We start from the raw sequence: 19,540 nt of genomic DNA on the forward strand, positions 1-19,540 counted from the left end.
ATCACTGCGGAGCCAGGCTCCTGGAGGAAGTACATAAACGTCTGCCGAGTGTCCTTGAGCAGCTGGGGATGTGATCACAATCAGAGGAATAACAGATGAGACGTCCACACCAACCCCCCCCCCCCCCCTCCCTCCTCTTCACCACACCTACCACACAGAGCAGGCGTCAGTCAAGAACAGCAAATACCATCCAATACCAATACGCTACTCAATTTGTCTTGCTCGCTGTGATGAATCCAGTGGCTCGGAACCAGCTACCGGCGAGCCACATCCAATACGCCCTGATTAATTTCTACCGTTTGTGGTTGTTCTGTGTTGTTGGCCTAAGTGTGCCGGAGAGCTGTCCCAGAGTGTGGCTGTCTCTGGCAGCCCTGGGGGGATGGGACGGGTCCTGACAGGATGCATGTTTATGTTCCATCTCCAGATGATAATCGTGAGCTTGGTATGGAAATCTGAGGTCGTTTCCATAGGGTGTAATTGAAAGCTTATTTTTGCTGTGTCAGAGAGACAGAGAACTCCTATCAGACAGATACACGGGCCCCTTCAACCCTCGCTCTTGCTCACACATGCACACACACGAACGCACGCAAACAGGGGAGTCAGGTGGCTGAGCGGTTAGGGAATCGGGCTAGTAATCCGAAGGTTGCCAGTTCGATTCCCGGTCATGCTAACTGACGTTGTGTCCTTGGGCAAGGCACTTCACCCTACTTGCCTCGGGGGGAATGTCCCTGTACTTACTGTAAGTCGCTCTGGAAAAGAGCGTCCGCTAAATGACTAAATGTAAATGTAAACACACACGCACACACCTGTTACACACACACACACACACTCACAACATAGCTAGCGTGAGTGCGTCCCAGGTGATACAGGCCTACCTACTAATTATGAAAACGATGCCTTGTTTCCCTTGAACTCCTCCTGAACCTTTCTCATGCATTCAAATGCTGCCCCTGTGTTTATCTATGACCTCCACATGGAAATCAGCCTGTTGAGTATGCAGGTCTAATAGCAGGGTAAACGCATAGCCAGCCCAGGGAACACATGCTCTCTCTCTGCTGAGCACTGGAGACACAGCGCCCTGCTGCCATTACAGCGGGACTCAGGGCAGATCACAAAGGCCTCAGTAGGACCCCTGGTATTAGTTTGCGAGAAGGACCTGGAGGAAAGTTCTTTCAAGATCAGGGGGAATTCTACAACACCCTTCAACAGATCTTCAAGGACCTTATGAAACCATTTACGTGTTTTGTTTTTGGGGTTTTTCTGACAAATAGCCAGGGGCCACAGCGACAAATCCTGTCTAGAAAGATTTGGTTAACAAAGACTAAATCGTTGGCAAATATCTCATCACAGCAGGACATAAGAACAGCTTAGTCTGCAGCATGAGGCAATATTAGCAGCATGTAATGGAGCTGGGAGCCAGGAAGTCCTTAAAGCATACTATTACATTGTCCAACACATTATAGATTTTGGCTTGAACATCTTTCCCACCTAAGCAATAACATTCTCTACTAGCAGAGCAGAGCAATGCTGGCGAGCAGCGGTTTGTGTTGGCTGGCTGGTCATTTCACACGGTGGGAGACATCGGAGTGCCAGGGACATTAAGGCTCCATCACATGCCAATTCAGACACATTTCACTAAATCCTGTCTCACAGGGCCCTGGCTGGCTCATTGTTCAGAGGGGTTTATGGAGCTTTAACTCAAGGGTGAAGCTGATGGTCTCTGACACTAACACTGCCCCTCATGGACACCCACCTCCTCAGCTCCCTGGTGGCCCCGGGGCAGGGGCAGGGCTGGAGGGCCCTGTGTGAGAACCTCAACACTGTGGCTGCAGGGCTGAGGAAGTGACCTCACAACAGACCTCTCTCTCTCTCTCCTCTTTTTCACTGTGAGCATGACACACACTGTCCGACATCTCACCTCAACCTGATAAGTCTCAGCCTTGCTGACAGTCTGAGCATGTCTCCTATCACTAGATGCCAGACAGCTGATTGTGTGTGCTTGTGTGTGTGTGGTTGTGTGTGTGCTTGTGTGTGTGCTTGTGTGTGTGCTTGTGTGTTGGGCCGTGTGCTATAGTGGGAAGCACGTGAGATGGCAGATTGTGGTGTCCTCGCGCACGACTGCGAGGCACTGTCGGAATGCGTCAGACGATCTTCACGTCCCCGCAGACGGAGACACAAGGACACGGAGCAGGGAGATGGGGAGGCTTGTTTGACCGCGGCTCATCTGATCGCCTCGGTTCACCTCGGTCAGCCTTGGCTCACTTCATCAGTCATTCCATACAGGATGATTCAGACTGTGGCTGGGCTGTGTGACTCTGTGTGAGTTGTCCTGTACTAGGTCTGTCTGGGAACATCTCATGAGGGTGAGGGGGTGGGGAGATGGAGATAGAGAGGGAGGGGGGGGTGAACAGGGGAGTGTAAGCTGGGTGGCCTCTAAGTCTGGGCTTCCTCAGTCATGTTCCTCAGTCATGTTCTGTTCGGTCTCCAGACAGGCACACTCTGATCCTGGAACATGTGATCACTGGGAAGTTAAGACTTGGGGAATGCGAGGGCGGGGTTATGCAAGAGCACCGTGTCAGTCCGTCTGAGGACAGTGCCCGGAGACGGTCTGGGCACCCAAACGGGCCGTGCAGACGACCTCACCAGGCTCCTCTCCAGGTCCAGCCAGGGTAGCTGTGCCCCAGGATGGTGGCAGTCAGGCCCGCAGTATTAGAGCCGTCAGCCCCAGCAGCAGAGGGGCTGGATCTGCTTCTCAGGGCCAGATGGACGGAGGAGAGCAGAGGGAGTCAGGAGGGTCAGGAGGGACGGTCAGACTCAGGACTCGGTAGAGTCAGAGTGATGGTCAGGAGGTTCCTAATCAGTCACGGTCAGAGGTTGCTCACGGGGAGCCAAGTCACGGTCGAAGCACATTCACATCCCACAGTGTCAGAGGCCTTCATGGTGGTCACAGCCAGGCAGGGAGTGAGTCTGGCCACAGTCAGTGGAGTGCTGCTCATGGGTCACAGAGGACAGAGAGCTGGGCTGGGCCCCTGGAAGGGCCAGCAGGCTGGGGAGAACAGGAGGATAGCAGCCATCAGGACAGCCATCTGCGTGCTGCCTCCGGGCCGTGTTAACATGGGTGGATACACACACATACACACATCCGGGAGAAAGACGTGCACTGAGTTTGCTCACAGAGTTCTGCTGCATGTCCACGATGTGGGATAGAAAGAGCTTTTAGGCATCTCATAGGATGATGGGATGAACTGGGTATGGCTGGATGAAGGAGAAAAGCGGGGGAGAGGGAGACAGAGGAGGGAGGGACGGACTGAGCCAAAAGAGTAACACACGGGAGTTGTGAAGTGTGTGTGTGAGTTAAGGTGTGTGTGTGTGTGTGCGGCTCCTGTCAGAGGTGATGGATGGCTTGCCAGGGTTCTAGAAAGGAGCTGAGGGGTGACAGTTATTTCCTGATTATTTTAAATACCACTTTCCCAGAGCACTGCAGCAGCTGCCTCCTGGACCGAGAGAGAGAGAGAAATAATGATAGAGGACAAAAGAGAGAGACGGAGCGAGAGAGACAGGTAGGGAAATAAAGAGAGAGGGGGAAAGAGAGAGAGGGAATAGAGTGAAAGAGTGATCAAGAGAAATGATGAGCTAGAAAGTGAAAGCAGATTTCAGACACCCGCTAGATGAAGGCAGTGTCCTCATTCTCTCATGTGGCATTTTGTACATTACAGAAGCTCCAATTGATCTGCGTTACGGAAATGAACTGCTGTGCCATCCCAGCATTGACACTGTCAGTCAATGGATTCACCCCATAAAATCCTTTTAGACTTTCCACAGCTCGATGTGTCCTTGGGTCAAGGTGCAGGGTCACCGGGCCTGATGGCCAAGCGGTCCATCCTGCTGCTGCCCACTGGGCCAAGTTAGCCCAAGCTAGCAGCCTTCACACTGTATCTCAATGAGAACATAGATCTGTATTAGCATGACTAGCTTTCGCAATGAACCTTGAAGGGATTCACAAGGTTTTGAGCAACTGCTTTGCATAAAGTGCTTTTCACAAGCAGTGTAACATCATCAGACATCTTAAAAACATAGGCGCAAGCATATAAAATAAGATCAAAGCTACTGTGACACTGGAAAAACAAGAATACACATTATCTGTTGAAGCATTTCTTTCCATTCCTTAGCAAACACGGAACGTATTTCGACATCTTCAACAAAAACATTGCTTTTGCTTTTCCAGTCTTTCCTGACCACAGCTGACAACCTAGTGTACACAGGCTGTCACATCTGGACTATATTCAGACAGCCATTTGACTACAACAACAAACTCTTCTCACAGAAACACACACACATTGTTTAAACTAAGATAACACTGCACAACATCTGCATCAGTTACTTCACACAAACATCCTCCCATCCATGTCTGATAGTCCAACTTTCTTTCCCCCCCCAATCCATGGTCTGACAGACAACCCTGAGATATGACATAAGGCTGACTACTCCACCTGTAACTGTGCTTACGAACACCGTGCTGAGCTATCTGGATTTGTGGACACAGCTAGTTCCGGGGGTCAGGTGGCTGAGTGGTTAGGGAATCGGGCTATTAATCAGACGTTTGCCGGTTCGATTACCGGCCGTGCACAATGGCGTTGTGTCCTTGGGCAAGGCACTTCACCCTACTTGCCTCGGGGGGAATGTCCCTGTACTTACTGTAAGTCGCTCTGGATAAGAACGTCTGCTAAATGACTAAATGTAGTTGTCTCCTCTCTCCTCCTTGTCCTGAAGATGTGTCCTTCTGCTGAGCTGCTGAGCTTCAGAACTACATGAGGCTGACATGGCTCCCAGTCACACTTTGCAAGGCTGCTCGTGCAGAAAGACCTCCCTTCGACGCAATGTTTTTCATTAGTCTTCCTGCCTCTCCATGTATGCGTCATATCTCTCCAAACGAGGGAGAGATGGAAGAAACTTGTCATGTTTAACGCCTAAGTGGGTCAACATTGACTCTGGGTCGTCTGGAAGGGAAGTGCACTGGGCCAAAGTCACTCAACCATGTCTGTGTCTGCACATACACCCAAAAGACCTGACAAGACCCGGGCTCAAATTAGTCGTTTTACAGTGTGAGCCAAAGTCTAACTAGTCTCCACACAGTCAAACCTAACAGTATAGCTAGTTCTCACATGGCTAGGTTCCACATTAACGAGTCATCTGAAGACAATTTCCTCAGATTTCAGTAGATCCTACCAGGGGCTTAGCTGAGCTTCAATGTTGCGGTTTGTGTCTGATGGCTCTGCTATCCTTGGGTGAAATCACATCGCGGCTCATCAGTGGAGAGGAATGGAGGATGTTAGGTGAGGCTGGATGGTGGGATGAGAGCAGAGTGTATACAGCTATTTAAATACGGGATCAATCTACATTTTAAATGATAATTCAACTACAGGATGAGGCCTGTCTGAAAATTATTCAGATTTCCCTACGTCACCCAAAGGCACAGTTCGAGGTGAACTCCACAGAATGCCATCATTTAATAGTTTGACTTAAATATTCCCCCCGCTGGTGAATCACACACAGAAAAAAGTGAGATATTTTGACATAATCGTATCATCCTTCAGCTAAAACGGGCCATATATCTGCTGATGGTACCTTGTCTCCATCTAGTGTCCACTGGGTTGTTTTACTGGAACCTAAACTCCTATCTAAACTAAAACTGTTCTAACTGGAATAATTCAGCAGGCATTTGACAGTTTGTTTTATTAAAATCACAGACAGAGGATGCCATAACACAAAAAAGGAAATGTACCTTTGACACACATGCAGTTTCAATCGCCTAGGCAACAGTTGAACCAAATCAGCTCAGAGATCATGCTTCATGAGCTCCCTCAGGCAGACAGTGGCGTAACATGAAGTGTCAAGGTCAAAGGTCATATTCAGACAGGCCGTGTCTGTGTCGTTCTGTGGCTTGGGTGATGCTGCATCATCCTCTAGCTGGCACTCCTCTCCTCCTCCCCCTCTCCTCCCAGCCCCCCGACCCAGGACCTGCAGGCTGAAGGTCAGATTGCTTGGGAGGGCCAGCAGGGGGCGATGGCAGCCAGGGAGGTTCAGTTTGAGGCTGGTGATTCTGAAACGGCAGTTCTGCAGTCCGTCCTGCGCCAGCCTGGCCTGGTACCACGCTCCCAGGGTGCTCTCTGGGTACTGGACACTGTTGCCTGGCATGGGCAGAACCACCTGAAACACACATCAGGACAGCTACTAAGGGCATTTCCAGACATCAGCGTTTCCCACACATTGATTTATTTGTGGCGGCCCGCCACAATAACAAATTTACCGCCACAAATGTATTAACCAATACAGCCAGCCAGGCAGGACTCGCAACTTAACTTTTTTACTCACTGTCCCAGTACCGTCCCGAAGTGCAAAATTAACCGTTCCAAACTGAACACACACCCACCTGAGCTAGTGAGTAGACCCCCTGCTCCTCCTCTTCTCTGGTGACCACATGGATCTGCAGGAGCAGTAGACAGGATTCAGGTTGGAAGTGGAGGAGTGAGCTCCACTCAAGTCCTACAGCAATATTATCAGCCTTTCATACTGTGTGAGCGTCGTTGGTTACCTGAGACTGGTTTGCTTCCTCCAGGGTCTCCAGTCCCCCTGTATCACCATGTACCCAGACCAGGTCACCCTGCCTGGGCTTGTGCCCCAGCATGGCCAGCCTGTGAGCCACCGCATGGTTCCACACCCGGCTGCAGTAAGCGTGGGGGTAAAACACCCTCATGCCATGGGGCAGAGCGAGCCAGGCGCGGGCACAGCCCTCGGGGCCCGTACCGTAGCGGTGCAGCGCCCGCAGCATGATGCGCTCCCGAGGCTTGGACATGGGCATCAGCGCCAGGCTGGCCTTGGCATCACCTGGGCACCACAGAGAGAGGAGAGGATAAGACACTGTTGATTCCAGTCTGCTGTGGCAGGTGTTGATTTACTCACCAGTCTGGAGGAAGAGTCTTTTCGCCTGGTTCTGAGGGTCATCACCTTCCTCTGGGGTGAAGAACAATCGCACTGCCAACACCTCTCACACACACACACACTCCAAGTCAAAATGTAGATCTGGTATGTCTCATTGAGCAGATATGCATGTATGCAGGGCTAGGTGTAGGTCGTAATCAGACAGTACCATGTCCTCTTTGAGCAGAGCCAGTCCGACCTCATCTGATTGGACAGTCTGGGCACTGCCAAACCTCTGAGGGCCGTAGTAATTCACGAATCCTCTGGTCTGCAGGAAGCACCGCAGCAGTTACTAAGTATCTGATCATCACGCTCACATACAGACAGACTGACTGAAGCCTCCTCAAACTCCCACGGGTCCACAAGGAAGGAGGACATGATGGATTCAAGGAGGCCCTGTTGAGAACCATCTTGGAGGATGTGAGTTGGTCACCTTGACGTTGTCCACAGCTTCCTGCACCAGAGCAGCCAGGTCCTTCTGGGAGCCGTGACACGGGTGTGGTCTCAGATCTCGCACCACCAGGTCAAAGTGGTTCCCCTGCAGACGCCCCAGGCTCAGCGGCCCGGAGGCCCAGCGGACCCGGGACAGAACCAGACCTCTCCTCTCCAAGTCTGGTGCCTTCTCCATCAGCCTGGCAGCACACACACACACACCATAGTTATGAAGGGATATCTCAGTGATAGAAGAGGTTCAAATCCCCCACTCCCTGTCGTTTTGGGCCACGTTACATTGGCATCATTTATACCGTGTAGTCCAACATTACCATAGAGCATCTGTAAACAGGCAGCTGACTGTGTCTGGTGGGTGTGTTACCTCTGAGCTGAGACCTTCTTGACCACCATGCCCTGGTGGGTGATGGCCCTCTTGTCCTTGATGCCAGCGTAGGTGAAGTCTGAGGGCACGACGTCCAGCGCTGCCGCCATGAGGCTGATTGCCTCCAGGGTCTCCACATTCTCCTTACGCAGAGTAAAGGCTGCAGGAGGACACACACACAGGAATCACACATACAGAGAACAGAGCATAGAAATTAAGGTTGTGGAAAGAGTTTAGGGTTTTTCTATCAAGTTTTTTTTCTATCGCCACTATGTCAGGTTGTCTCACCAGTGTAGACCTCCTGCTCTTCTCTACGTTCTCCAGCACTCCTCTTGGTGGTCTTTCCTCGTTCTCTCAGCCTCACAGAGATCCTGGTCTCTCCCCGCTGGCTGCTCTCTTTTTGCTCACTGGAGCTCTTTGTCACCCCCTGTTGGCTAAAGCTTTTAGTTTCCACCAGCTTGCCGAACCTACGGCTCAGGAAGTGATGCACTGCCGTCCTGTTCTGCTTCCTGTCCTCAGGTCTGAAGGTATACGTCGTCCCCGGGACCTTGGCATCCAGGAACCTGAAGAAGTTCTCTGCGTCCTCCTCACTAACTAATCCTGACAGCTCTTTGTAGTCAGGATCCTCCTTCACTCTGATTTCTGATTGGCTGGTCACCGTCATCAAAAATGGGAAATGATGTCGTACTGCGCGGTGCACCTTGGCCCGCTGGAGTTTATCTGGGAAAGATCCCAGAGTTAGCTCTTGCTTGGCGAGCACCTTTTGTCCGTTTCTGAATGTGGTGACAAACTTCTCCAACTCTGCATGAGTGGACTGGCCCAAGACTAAGCTCAGGTCCAAACTCTCTCCTCTGAGAGAGGGGACATCATGCTGCTTACCAGCTGCTGTGTCTGTAGGTTCAACTCCTGGGATGGAGCAGTCCTGAGTGAGGCTGGGTCTACATGCAGAGGAAGCACTCTCTCTCCTCTTAGACGGAGCTTGGGATGTCCTCTCCTTGGTGTCGTAACATACACCTGGCTGAGAGACGACGGAGCTGCTGTCTTCAGTCACCACGTGTCCGTCGATGTCTATCTCAGTGACCACAAAGTCTCTGGAGCAGTTTTTAATGGTCCCAAAGAAACCGTCGTGGTCTGATATGAAGCTGTCGAGGACAGGCACGCTCGCAGCTACGGGGTCATCTTCCATCGTTATCTCATTACTAACCTGACCTCTGAGAGAAAGATACACCACAATACATTACACTGCATATGCACATAAATAAATGAAGGCAAGTGTCCTGAAATGTAGTAAAAAGACATAATTATGTAATTGATGTGACCAGATTAATTATGCAACTTCTGTTAGTTTTTACTGTTGTTATTAATTGTACAGTAGCTACTTGATGGTATATTGGCATTACGTTCTGTTTAACAGAAGTAAGTATTTATATTGCGTCAGCTTTAAGTCATACTTTTTCACTCACTATAACCTACACATACCGTTTTCCTGCACTGTAAACGAACGAAACTAGCGGTTCATTCTTACCTTCGTCAAGTAAACAAACACATGCGGCTCTTATGGGTTCATGCTTCCGCGTCATGTGACTATGGAAGATCTTAAAGGGCCAATGCGGTTCCTACATTGATAGACACGATGTAACCTAAAGCAACTCTGTAAACTATTCATATATAAATGAACCAAAATATGTGGTTGTGATTTAAATAGTTTATTATCCTTCACTTTTTTTGACATTTGATCCATAGAAAAAACATAATTTGAGACATGATGATAGTTTAAAGAATGATAGTTTCACAATGAAACGCCCTCTACAGGTAGTTTGGGTAACAGTGGTTCACATCAACGAAGACCGGGGAATGTCATCCAATTCCCTTACTATGTGCGTAACTACTACGCATGCACAGTCAAGTTGACCCAAAGCACAGATATATGATTACATCACATCCTAAACTCAAACGATATTGTGAGGGATCGTACCTGACCCAATGCTTGTATCTCCTTCCTTACAACACATGCACGTGACGTTATCAAGTAGAAAAGCTGCTGCACTGCTGTGGTTCAAATGCATTGCATATTATGGGATGGTCCTCCAATGTGAAATGTAGTTACACCTGATCTGGGACTCTCTCAAACTAAATTTGTTTGGCTAAACAATAGGCTGAATCCCAGCCATTTCTTTACCTTCAGGCTGTGACAGCTAAGAAGGAAACACCCTCACTAACACACACAGAATATTACAAGCATAGAAAAATAGCTTCTCTATGATTTCATTCTTAAGTAAAAGAATGCTAAATATAATCACAGGATGCTCTCTACAGCACCACTAAAACAGATTTCTAGCTGATCCCTGTTCCTTTTACAAATATACTGAATGAAAGATTCATATACTCTATATTAAAATTAAACTAGGCTTGTATAAACACGCTCCATACACACGTCAAACAGTATAAAAGCATTAGGCTTCGCATACATATGGCTTCATCTAATAGTCTACCAACAGGCTATAAACAAGGGGTCTTCTATAGGGGGAAGTCCTTGTTTCACAGCCTTCTAGCTCTACATTCCCGTGCATGCAGCCATGGACACACACTACTGAGAAGCCTACTGTTGGACATGCTACAAATTTTGGGGCGGAGTGTTAATATGGCTTTTAGTATCTGGTCTGAGTGCATAGTTCAGTCTACCTGGATGTCTAAAGAGTTAAAGGAGTGTTAAGGAAATGATTCACAACAAGGGGGTTGTTAAAATAACTACTTTGTGGACCGTTCCATTTTGGAATTACAAGGAGGGGTGTTTCAGGCTCGAGGTCACTCGTCCGCGTCTCCTTTCCCAGGAGCCCGTGTGATCCTGCGTCCTCCCTTCTTCCCCGGCGGGCCCCTGGGCTTGGCGAAGGCCTGCTTGTGGGCGTGCTGCTTTGGGTGGACCTCCTCATAAAGGAAGTCTCCTGTCAGGTCGTCGCCGTTGTCTATCTCCATCTGCCCCAGGAACACAGGTCAGTTGTTACAGCTCCGACACACACTACTGCGCTGTTCCTTGTCAAGGCTGGCTCTGTATGTAATGGCGGGGGGAGGGGGGGATCGTTTACCTCCTTGGTACAGTGAATACTACATTCTTGGGGTCACAAATCGATTATAAATCTTTTTTTTTTTTATAAAGAAAAATCCCCAAAAATTGTTTTCCAAAAAAAAAAAATATTAGAAAAAAAAAAGATGTTTTACATTTGTGAATCCATGTGAATTGCTAGAAGACTGAATTGCAATTCAAATGTGAATCGATTTTTTCCCCCACCCCTAATATGTAATATTCACTGATTCATACTGTACTGTTATATGCAGCGTCCCAACCACATATCAATCATACAACATGGCATTAACGCTACCTGGGATATCAGTATGGTGGATGAGAAGGTGAGAGGACAGAGAAGTACTTCCTTGCATCTTCACTTGACATGGCCAGCCCTTTCGACATCCATTACTAAAAGCAGTCCTACCTTCTTGGCTATGTGTACGCGTAAGTTGTTCTCCACTGTGTCAACCAGAGGGTTTTTACAGCTGGAGTACAGCATCCTCTCCCTGATGCTGCACTTATAGCCCGGCATGGAGTAGATGAAGACTGGAGAACACACACACGCGCACACACACACAAAAGCATGCACACGCACACACACAGGCCATATGAGTAATAGAGCAATTAGGCTCTTCTGCAATTGCACACAGAGACAATGATCATAAATATATATTCCCTTTCGTAGCAGTCTCAGTACTCTCTTCCCCTTCCATCAGAGCTCCCCTTGCAGGGTAGCGGAGGCCCACCTGTGGACTCCAGGTAGTCCCCCTCATGGTTGTGTTTGTACAGGAAGAAGTGGTAGCGTGCCGCGTCCTTGGGAATCCTCTTGGGTAGCTCCTTCAGCTCTGTTGGTGCAGTGCTGGACAACTTGATAGACTCATTCCTGAAGTCTATCTCCTGGGGGTAGGGGAAAGATGAACATGAAGATGCTGATGATGATATGCCACAGAAAGGCACCACACCCACATACACTCTTATTTCAGCCAGGCACTGACCAGCTGAACATAGTTGATTATTTTGTCTCTGAACTGCTCCATAGCCTGGATAGCATCTCTCTGCATGGGGAACACCACTCCTGTCAAAGTCTGCTGTTTGGTTTCCACACCAATGTCTGTCTGCACCTACAAAGATGGACAGAGTGACAGAGAGAGAGAGACACAGAGAGAGAGATGGACCGAGAGAGAGACGGACAGAGAGAGAGAGAGAGAGAGAGAGAGAGAGAGAGAGAGAGAGAGAGAGAGAGAGAGAGAGAGAGAGAGAGAGAGAGAGAGAGAGAGAGAGAGAGAGAGAGAGAGAGAGAGAGAGAGAGAGAGAGAGAGAGAGAGAGAGAAAGAAAGAAAGAAAGAAGGAGGGTAAAGGGGGAGAGAAGGAAGAGAGGGACACAGAGAAAGAGAGACAATGTGTGTGTGAGAGGGAGAGAGCAGGAATTATAATCCAGTGTAAACAAAATCAGTCATGCGACAGTTCAACTCAAACAAAGAGGCAGTTGATTAATTTGGAAGAAGGAAGTCTCTCACCTAGGGTAAACCCCTGTGTGAAACTTTGCATGAAACACACATGATTTTCCTACATAAGCAGATCAAAAACCACTACTGATGCAAACAGCACTTGCAGCGCCACAGACAGTAGTAGCAGTGCAGCAAGCAATCACCAACCTGAGGAAGATTATAAACCTCTTAATCAGGCCTGAATAACATCTGTAGAATATGATGGATTAATGATGCCTGTTACATTCATTGCTCATGCCTGGCTCTGCCGCACATGTCATGTCGCTGGAAGATTTATGAAGGGAGATTGCAGTGGGCGGGTGACATGCTCTCTCTGGTTTTAACCTAGAGGATTGGGGTTTGCATCCTCTCATCCATCTACTTAATAAGCACCGTCTCTCAGCAAATGAATAAAGTCAAATGTGAAAGCTTCTTTCCTGCGGCCTCCAACATGTAGATTAGTGTTGTATTATCTGGCCACACAGCCCTAACCGCAACCACAGACATAGAGATGCATGTGATGTGAAACTCAGCTTCCTGGTGGGATACTATTGGTGGGCTTGCTCTCTGCAGCTGGACACAGGCCATCTCCTTTTATGGAAAAATGTTGTCGCATGTAAGAACAGCATGTGTTTGCTGTTCAGATGTGTGCCTGTAAAGTATTTGGGGAAAAGGGAGATTTCCGTCCAATTTGATCAATCCCACAATGTGTGTTACTCTAAGTGCTGCCTGGTGGTGGGGACATGCTGGGTGTAAGTTTGTAGTGTTGGACTGACAGAGCAGCAGAGGGGCTGGGGCAGAGTCTAGTGTCGGCCTGTAGATAGCTGGTCACCGTGACAACCCATCCTCTCATCTGTCACAAACAGTGAACCCTGTTACATGGTCCCGCCGAAGGCAGACAGAGCAGGATCCAGGACAGTGGTCTGGCTGTTTGGTCTGGACGAGCCAAATCAACAGTATTGATCTGTCAGTATTGACTGGACTGTCGGACTGTGGACTAATGCGTCAGGCTGGGTCTTTGTTTTCAACGTCTGCAAGGTCTGCTTAATTGTGTGTGTGTGTGTGTACCTCGTTTAGTTTGATCTGTCTGAGTTCCTCCTCAGCAGCGGTCAGAGGGAGTGGAGCCGCCTGGGAGACTTGGTACTTTCTGTACCCGCTGAGGGACACTTCATCCTGGGGAGAGACAGCAGCGTGAGGGGGTCTACCTGGGACGGACCACAGAGGAATCCCATCCAGCAAAACGGCTTCAACTAACCTTAGTTGTTCCAAAGATCTCATCTTTGATGTGTCCACCACCAAACTCTTTCTTCAGTGTGGCTCTAGTGGCAGCATACAACATCTTCTGACGCACCTAGGAGAAGAAAAAACATATTTTAGTCATTGACAATCTGCCTATCCTAACAAGGAAAAATGATAAGCTAGCAGTGGCAGACTAGAGCCAGAGACACAGAGCAAGTTTGGCTGGTGTGCTTGGTAGGAATCCATGTTTATTGACTCCTGCCAGGAGAGAGACAGCGTCTTCTGTTTACCGTTGAAAACCTAAATGGATCATTAGACTTGCAAATAATTCTATTTAGCACCACAAAGAGGCAGCTCTTCTGCTAGACAGGCAATCCACAGTGTCACAGACCTCAAGCTTTTATCTGTCTCTCTATCTCCCTCTCACAGATACACGTGCGCACACACAAACACACACCCAAACACACCTGATAATAACAACTTTAGCCTAACAAGTTTGTCAACAATAGACCAGATGTGACTGGAAGGAAACTGACAAACAGACAAAGGTACCTATAACATGTATGTATAACATCTCAGTCACTCTGACACTCAGACTCTCAGTCTGAATATTCAAAAACAGCTCAATAACATTCACTCCAAACCCACCCACTGCCCCGCTCCCCCCCTTAGCCAGCGGTGAGTATACAGACCGGTGAGTGGTCGGGGGACCAGGCCAGGAAGATCCACTCGTAGCCTTGGTTGTTGGTGGAGTCCAGGCGGTAGAGGAGGTAGCAGGGCAGCAGGTCATCCAGAAGAGGCAGGACGTGGCTGTCGTACTCCTGGTCCCACTTCTGGCTTACTGGCCTGGTGCCGCCCAGCACTAGCTGCTCTGGAACACACACACAAACATGTTCAGGGTTAGGACACACACACAGGTGTTCAGGGTCAGGACACACACACACACACACACACAGGTGTTAACGTTTAAGGACAAACACAGGTGCTCAGGGCTGGGACACACACTCAGGGCTGGGACACACAAGCTGGTTAGGTCAGGTGGAGCAGACAGGTGAAGGTCAGGTTAGGTCAGGTGGAGCAGACAGGTGAAGGTCAGGTTAGGTCAGGTGGAGCAGACAGGTGAAGGTCAGGTTAGGTCAGGTGGAGCAGACAGGTGAAGGTCAGGTTAGGTCAGGTGGAGCAGACAGGTGAAGGTCAGGTTAGGTCAGGTGGAGCAGACAGGTGAAGGTCAGGTTAGGTCAGGTGGAGCAGACAGGTGAAGGTCAGGTTAGGTCAGGTGGAGCAGACAGGTGAAGGTCAGGTTAGGTCAGGTGGAGCAGACAGGTGAAGGTCAGGTTAGGTCAGGTGGAGCAGACAGGTGAAGGTCAGGTTAGGTCAGGTGGAGCAGACAGGTGAAGGTCAGGTTAGGTCAGGTGGAGCAGACAGGTGAAGGTCAGGTTAGGTCAGGTGGAGCAGACAGGTGAAGGTCAGGTTAGGTCAGGTGGAGCAGACAGGTGAAGGTCAGGTTAGGTCAGGTGGAGCAGACAGGTGAAGGTCAGGTTAGGTCAGGTGGAGCAGACAGGTGAAGGTCAGAGGGTGTCAGAGGTGGTTCCTCCCAGCCTGGAACCTCTGAACACTCTTTCCACCCCTCATCTTATCTGATGGAGACATTCCTGCTGGAAGGAGTAGGGGATCATTGCTGTCTGGTCAGTTCTTACCATTCTCTATGACCACCTTGATGAGACGCAAGCCACCGTTCCTGGCCTTGGCGAATATCTCCCTCACCTCCCCCGCCGCTGGAGACATGGACAGGGACTGGGTTAGACAAGTAACTCTTGACATTGGCAACAAAAAGCTATATAATACATTTATAAATGACATAATTCCTACACTCACATAACTAAAACATATTGGTATATTTGGTAGTGTTTACTAAATCAAGCCAACAACACTATACTATCCATATGGTAATTAAAGGACAATGTCAAGTGCACAGGCCAACCCTTCTCTTGGCCTCAAATACTTTTGCTTTAGGCTACTGTTTAAAAAAAAATTGTTGACATGTTTCTAATCACCATTTACTTAAACAACTTCTTGTTACTTAAACAACTACTTTCGACTATGTCAACGTATCTCACCACCAAAATCTCAACAATCACAACCGAGATTTATTTCACGCGTCGGTGAGAAGACAGCCGGTTGTTACCGTGCAAAGGATCTTTGAAACTTAGTATCTGACCGCTTTAAAGAGATCATCGCTTCCTGGCAAAAGCATAGGCTACCGCTTGTGAATAGAAATATGAATCTAGGCTGAGTCGTCTAACCATATTAGGACTATGTTAGTAGACAGCGCATCGCTGGATACACTTGTCATGAATTCCTCTCCTTCGCCAGAGCACCGCGGCTATCCCGATACAGAACACCGGGGCAATATTGTCGCTGATGCATAACGAAACAACAGGTTTGCAGTTGCCATAATCCCCTGGCCGTGTTTCTTGGAAGCCGATCGTGTGTTATCTTCCAGTGGTGTGTGGCAACAGGGTATATTAAATGCTGAACATTTACCTTGTATGCCCGTTTGATGAGACATTGTAGTCTTCGCGTCTCCGTTCTGCTGGCCGGTGGAAGAAACAAGCAGTGTGACGAACTAGGAAGAAGGAACTGGACTACAGGAATCAGAGCTGCGGCCGTGATGTCATTACGTCGTGGTAACATTGTGGTGTAGCGGGCACGCGCGCGCAATTGGTCAGTTCTTGGGAATGCGACAGTGATGCAGCACCTCTACTCTCTTTATAAACTAATTTAATTATTGTGTAATATTATTTCTTGTTCAGTGGGAGAGGACAGGGAGAGTAGATGAGGGAGGGGGCGAGGGGGTTGAGGGGAGAGAAGTGGAGAGGAGAGTGGGTGGAGGTAAACTAAAAACACATGTGCAGTGTGAGAAGGAAATGATATGGCGGGGACTGCAGCAGACCAGGAGCTTCTTGATTAGTAGGTTAGTAAAACAACGCCCAAAGCTGTGGTGTAGTCTGCTGTATAATAGCCCTCTCGAGGCAGGCTGCCTCCCTGCCTGACTAGCATGTCTGTCTGTCTGCCTGACTTCTGCCATGTCAGTCTCTCTGACTCCTTAGATGTCTGTCTGACTGTCCGTCTCTTTGCTGACTCGTCCCCCTTCCGAACCCCTCTCTCGGTCTGCCTGACGTCTTTCTGCCTGTCTGCCTGTCTGCTTATCAGTCGCTCAGCAAGCCTAGCTGTGCTATAACTGCCTGCGTGGCTCTCTGCCTCCCTGGCTGTGAGCCTGTAGATATGAGTGGGTACTCGGCCTCCCTCCTTGACTGTGGCAGTTTCCCAGAGCACACCCAACTCCAGAGCTAAACCTGGACTGCCATGCCTTTCATTCTAGGGTGTGTGAACAGTGATGTTTGAGTGGAGTCTCTTTGACAGGGTGTGTGTACACAGTGTGCACTCCATACAACAATTAGTTGTAAATAACTTTGTCTCAGAGCATACAGTACTAAGTAATAATTAATCTGTTTATATAACCCATTTATGTTTAATTGTTTGCACAGTAGAGCCACACCCAGCAGCTGGTGGTGGAACCCTCAGACTGGCCTTCCCTGTCCTGTCAGAGGATCAGAGGACGAGAACACAACAGAAAAAGCATGAGAAATGTGGAGGGTTTGGGCTCTCAAGGCCTGAGAGCCCCCTAAAGCTACATCTGACAAGCAACTGTTTCTGTCTGTGTCTGGTTCTGTCTGGATCTGTCTGGTTCTGTCTTAGTCTGTCTAGGTCTGTCTGGTTCTGTCTGGATCTGTCTGGTTCTGTCTTAGTCTGTCTAGGTCTGTCTGGTTCTGTCTGGGTCCAGCTGTGCTGCTTGTGAAGCCCAGGCCACCCAGCCTGTTTTTAAACAAACAGAGCTGGATAAATAACCATAAAACGTGGTCTGACTCAATAAAAAAAAAGCCCAAAACATACACACATACACACCGACACTAACACACACACGCACCAGTACCGAATTTACTGCAAAATATGTGTACCAAAAAGAATCTTTACAGCTGTTTAATAATTCATATAGTTTTTTCCCATGAATAAAACATCCAGACCCCTGCTATTATGTGACTTCAACACTCTTCACAGCACTAATCATGTATTTCCTCCACTACCACCATAAGGCCTTATAACTGTCCATGGCTCTCTTTCTGCTTTATAACTGACTGTGGATGATGGGTTCAGCCTCTAGGTGGCAACATCTCACCAGGAACTGGGTTGATTCCACCCAGACGCTCCTCTGCTGAATAAGAATCAGCCTATTCAGAGAAAATACCGGAACAGACCAACGTGGTGCTATGGTAACAATATCCTCTAATGAAACATTTACACTGATTAGCAGGAGGGAGGGAGGGCTGGGGTGCTTAACCACACACAGGTGGAGATGGTGGAGATGGAGAGATATGGGAGGATAAGGGGAGGGGTGGAGGAGTGGAAGGAAGAAGGTAGAGTCACTGTGGAAATGGGATAGAGGGAGGGAGGGACTGAGAAGAATGAGAGAGGGTGGGTTACTGAAAAAGAGAAAGAATGTGAGGGAGGGGGAGAGACGGGGTGGGGCGGAGGGATAGAATGGCTCTGGAAAAGAGAGAGGGGCTCATAGCTGAACATCTGGGAGATGAGTTTGTAGCAATAATAATAATTACACTGAATGCATCATGCACTAAAGAGATGGATGCATTCAGCTGTCACTGCCTCAATGTTGCCTCAATGTCACAGACTTCCTGCCAAACAGACTGCGGTCTCCCAGCCCCACACGCCGTCCCACTCTCTCTCTGCTCCTCTCCATCACCTCCTCCTTATCTCTCTCTCTCTGCTCCTCTCCGTCACCTCCTCCTCATCTCTCTCTCTCTCTGCTCCTCTCCATCACCTCCTCCTCATCTCTCTCTCTCTGCTCCTCTACATCACCTCCTCCTCATCTGCTGGCTCCTCTCTTATTTGCTATCACCTTCTCTTTCTGTTCCTCTCCCTGCATCTCTCTTTCTCCTCATTTGAAGCTCCTCTCTCTGGGCTCCTCCCTCTCTCTCTATTCGCTCCTATTTCTTGGCTCCTCTGTTCTCCTTCTTTCCCTACTGCTCTCTCCTGCTGCCAGACTCCTCACACCTTCACGAGACTTACAGGAAAACAATCCCATGATCCACTCTGCTCTGTCTGAAACATGCCAGGACGTGAGCAGAAGAGATGGAGGGATGGTGAGATGGAGGGATGGTGAGATGGAGGGATGGTGAGATGGAGGGATGCCTCTTGTTTTTATCACTACAGAGGAAGACAAAAACCAGTAAGTTTACCCACATCCATCTGGTTGACACTTTAACTGGCGTTGTCTGCTGCTAAATCCCTGACTGACAGATGGACTACTATGACTCCATCATTACACACACACTCGCAAACTTCACCGTCTGCCGTTCAGTCATCCATTTGATAATTATCAATGGTAAACGGGATGAGACAAATCATTGTATGTATTTTTTCTTTTGTGCCAGACATCTGAAGTGACTTTGATTGTTTTCCTCAAAGAACAAGACAGCACATGCACACTGGCACACACACACACACACACACTGAGCTCAGACTAACATTAGTCATTGTGAAAGAATAAGCCCATGTGCAGCCTGGAGTGTTCAGATGACAGGGTGTGCTCTGATGAGAGGGTGTGTGTTCACATAAAATCATCTAACTCACAGCTCCTCTGTTTCCCATGAACAAGACCATGAAGTGACAACTTCACATCCAGGGCCGTAACACAATCCCATCTCCTCTACAAAACACGCAACGATGACACTATCACATAGAATCTTCACAGAGTAGCTCCCAACCTAGCAAGCTCTGGCTAGAAACGATGGTCGATCTCAAGTTGGATTCCTGGAGACCAGTAAACTGAAGAGACCGGCTCCCTTCAGTCGTCTGTCTGCAGAGGTTGATCCCTGTAGC

The 19,540-nt window shown here is 48.8% G+C and overlaps 3 protein-coding genes across 5 annotated transcripts in view; all 3 read right to left on the reverse strand.

Annotated features, from left to right (window-relative positions):
• prickle1b (prickle homolog 1b) overlaps nt 1-5,341 on the reverse strand; it is a 37,090-nt gene extending 31,749 nt beyond the window's left edge. Inside the window, exon 1 of the mRNA XM_062482985.1 lies at nt 5,227-5,341. The gene's annotated coding sequence lies outside the window, so the exon portion shown is untranslated. The remainder of the gene's footprint in view (nt 1-5,226) is intronic.
• Nucleotides 5,227-9,402, reverse strand: pus7l (pseudouridine synthase 7 like). 3 transcript variants are annotated; one of them, XR_009932548.1, is made up of 10 exons: nt 9,318-9,402; nt 8,081-9,003; nt 7,793-7,952; nt 7,412-7,610; nt 7,148-7,246; nt 6,961-7,042; nt 6,593-6,885; nt 6,431-6,484; nt 5,783-6,207; nt 5,227-5,339 (listed from the first exon to the last, which is right to left on the reverse strand). XR_009932548.1 is itself a non-coding variant. In XM_062482997.1 (10 exons), the coding sequence occupies exons 2-10, from the start codon at nt 8,976-8,978 to the stop codon at nt 5,836-5,838; spliced, it is 1,998 nt and encodes a 665-aa protein (XP_062338981.1). In that variant the 5' UTR covers nt 8,979-9,003; nt 9,318-9,402; the 3' UTR covers nt 5,719-5,835. The 3 variants fall into 3 exon arrangements, 2 of the variants coding, with proteins under 2 accessions (XP_062338981.1, XP_062338980.1); XM_062482997.1 differs by lacking the exon at nt 5,227-5,339 and having other exon boundaries at nt 5,719-6,207; nt 8,081-8,512; nt 8,672-9,003; XM_062482996.1 differs by lacking the exon at nt 5,227-5,339 and having other exon boundaries at nt 5,719-6,207.
• An 80-nt stretch (nt 9,403-9,482) lies between these two features.
• Nucleotides 9,483-16,277, reverse strand: twf1b (twinfilin actin-binding protein 1b). Its single transcript, XM_062483022.1, has 9 exons — nt 16,127-16,277; nt 15,280-15,357; nt 14,275-14,453; nt 13,599-13,694; nt 13,412-13,516; nt 11,852-11,977; nt 11,603-11,753; nt 11,281-11,402; nt 9,483-10,765 (listed from the first exon to the last, which is right to left on the reverse strand). Exons 1-9 carry the CDS (start codon nt 16,149-16,151, stop codon nt 10,598-10,600), a joined length of 1,050 nt encoding a protein of 349 aa, XP_062339006.1. The 5' UTR covers nt 16,152-16,277; the 3' UTR covers nt 9,483-10,597.
• Nucleotides 16,278-19,540: the final 3,263 nt, after the last annotated feature.

This window comes from Osmerus eperlanus, chromosome 17 (genome assembly GCF_963692335.1).
Source record: "Osmerus eperlanus chromosome 17, fOsmEpe2.1, whole genome shotgun sequence".
NCBI classification, from domain to species: domain Eukaryota; kingdom Metazoa; phylum Chordata; class Actinopteri; order Osmeriformes; family Osmeridae; genus Osmerus; species Osmerus eperlanus.

Coding starts and splice junctions, on each gene's coding strand:
- pus7l (XM_062482996.1), bottom strand. CDS start 8,978: ATGGAAGATGACCCCGTAGCTGCGAGCGTGCCTGTCCTCGACAGCTTC. Junction 7,953..8,080: donor AGAGCAGGAGGTCTACACTG/GTGAGACAACCT, acceptor GTCCTCCTGCAG/CCTTTACTCTGCGTAAGGAG. Junction 7,043..7,147: donor CTCTGCTCAAAGAGGACATG/GTACTGTCTGAT, acceptor TGTGTGTGAGAG/GTGTTGGCAGTGCGATTGTT.
- twf1b (XM_062483022.1), bottom strand. CDS start 16,151: ATGTCTCATCAAACGGGCATACAAG. Junction 11,978..13,411: donor GACAGATCAAACTAAACGAG/GTACACACACAC, acceptor CCATCTTTGTAG/GTGCAGACAGACATTGGTGT. Junction 10,766..11,280: donor GCGTACACATAGCCAAGAAG/GTAGGACTGCTT, acceptor TTCCTGGGGCAG/ATGGAGATAGACAACGGCGA.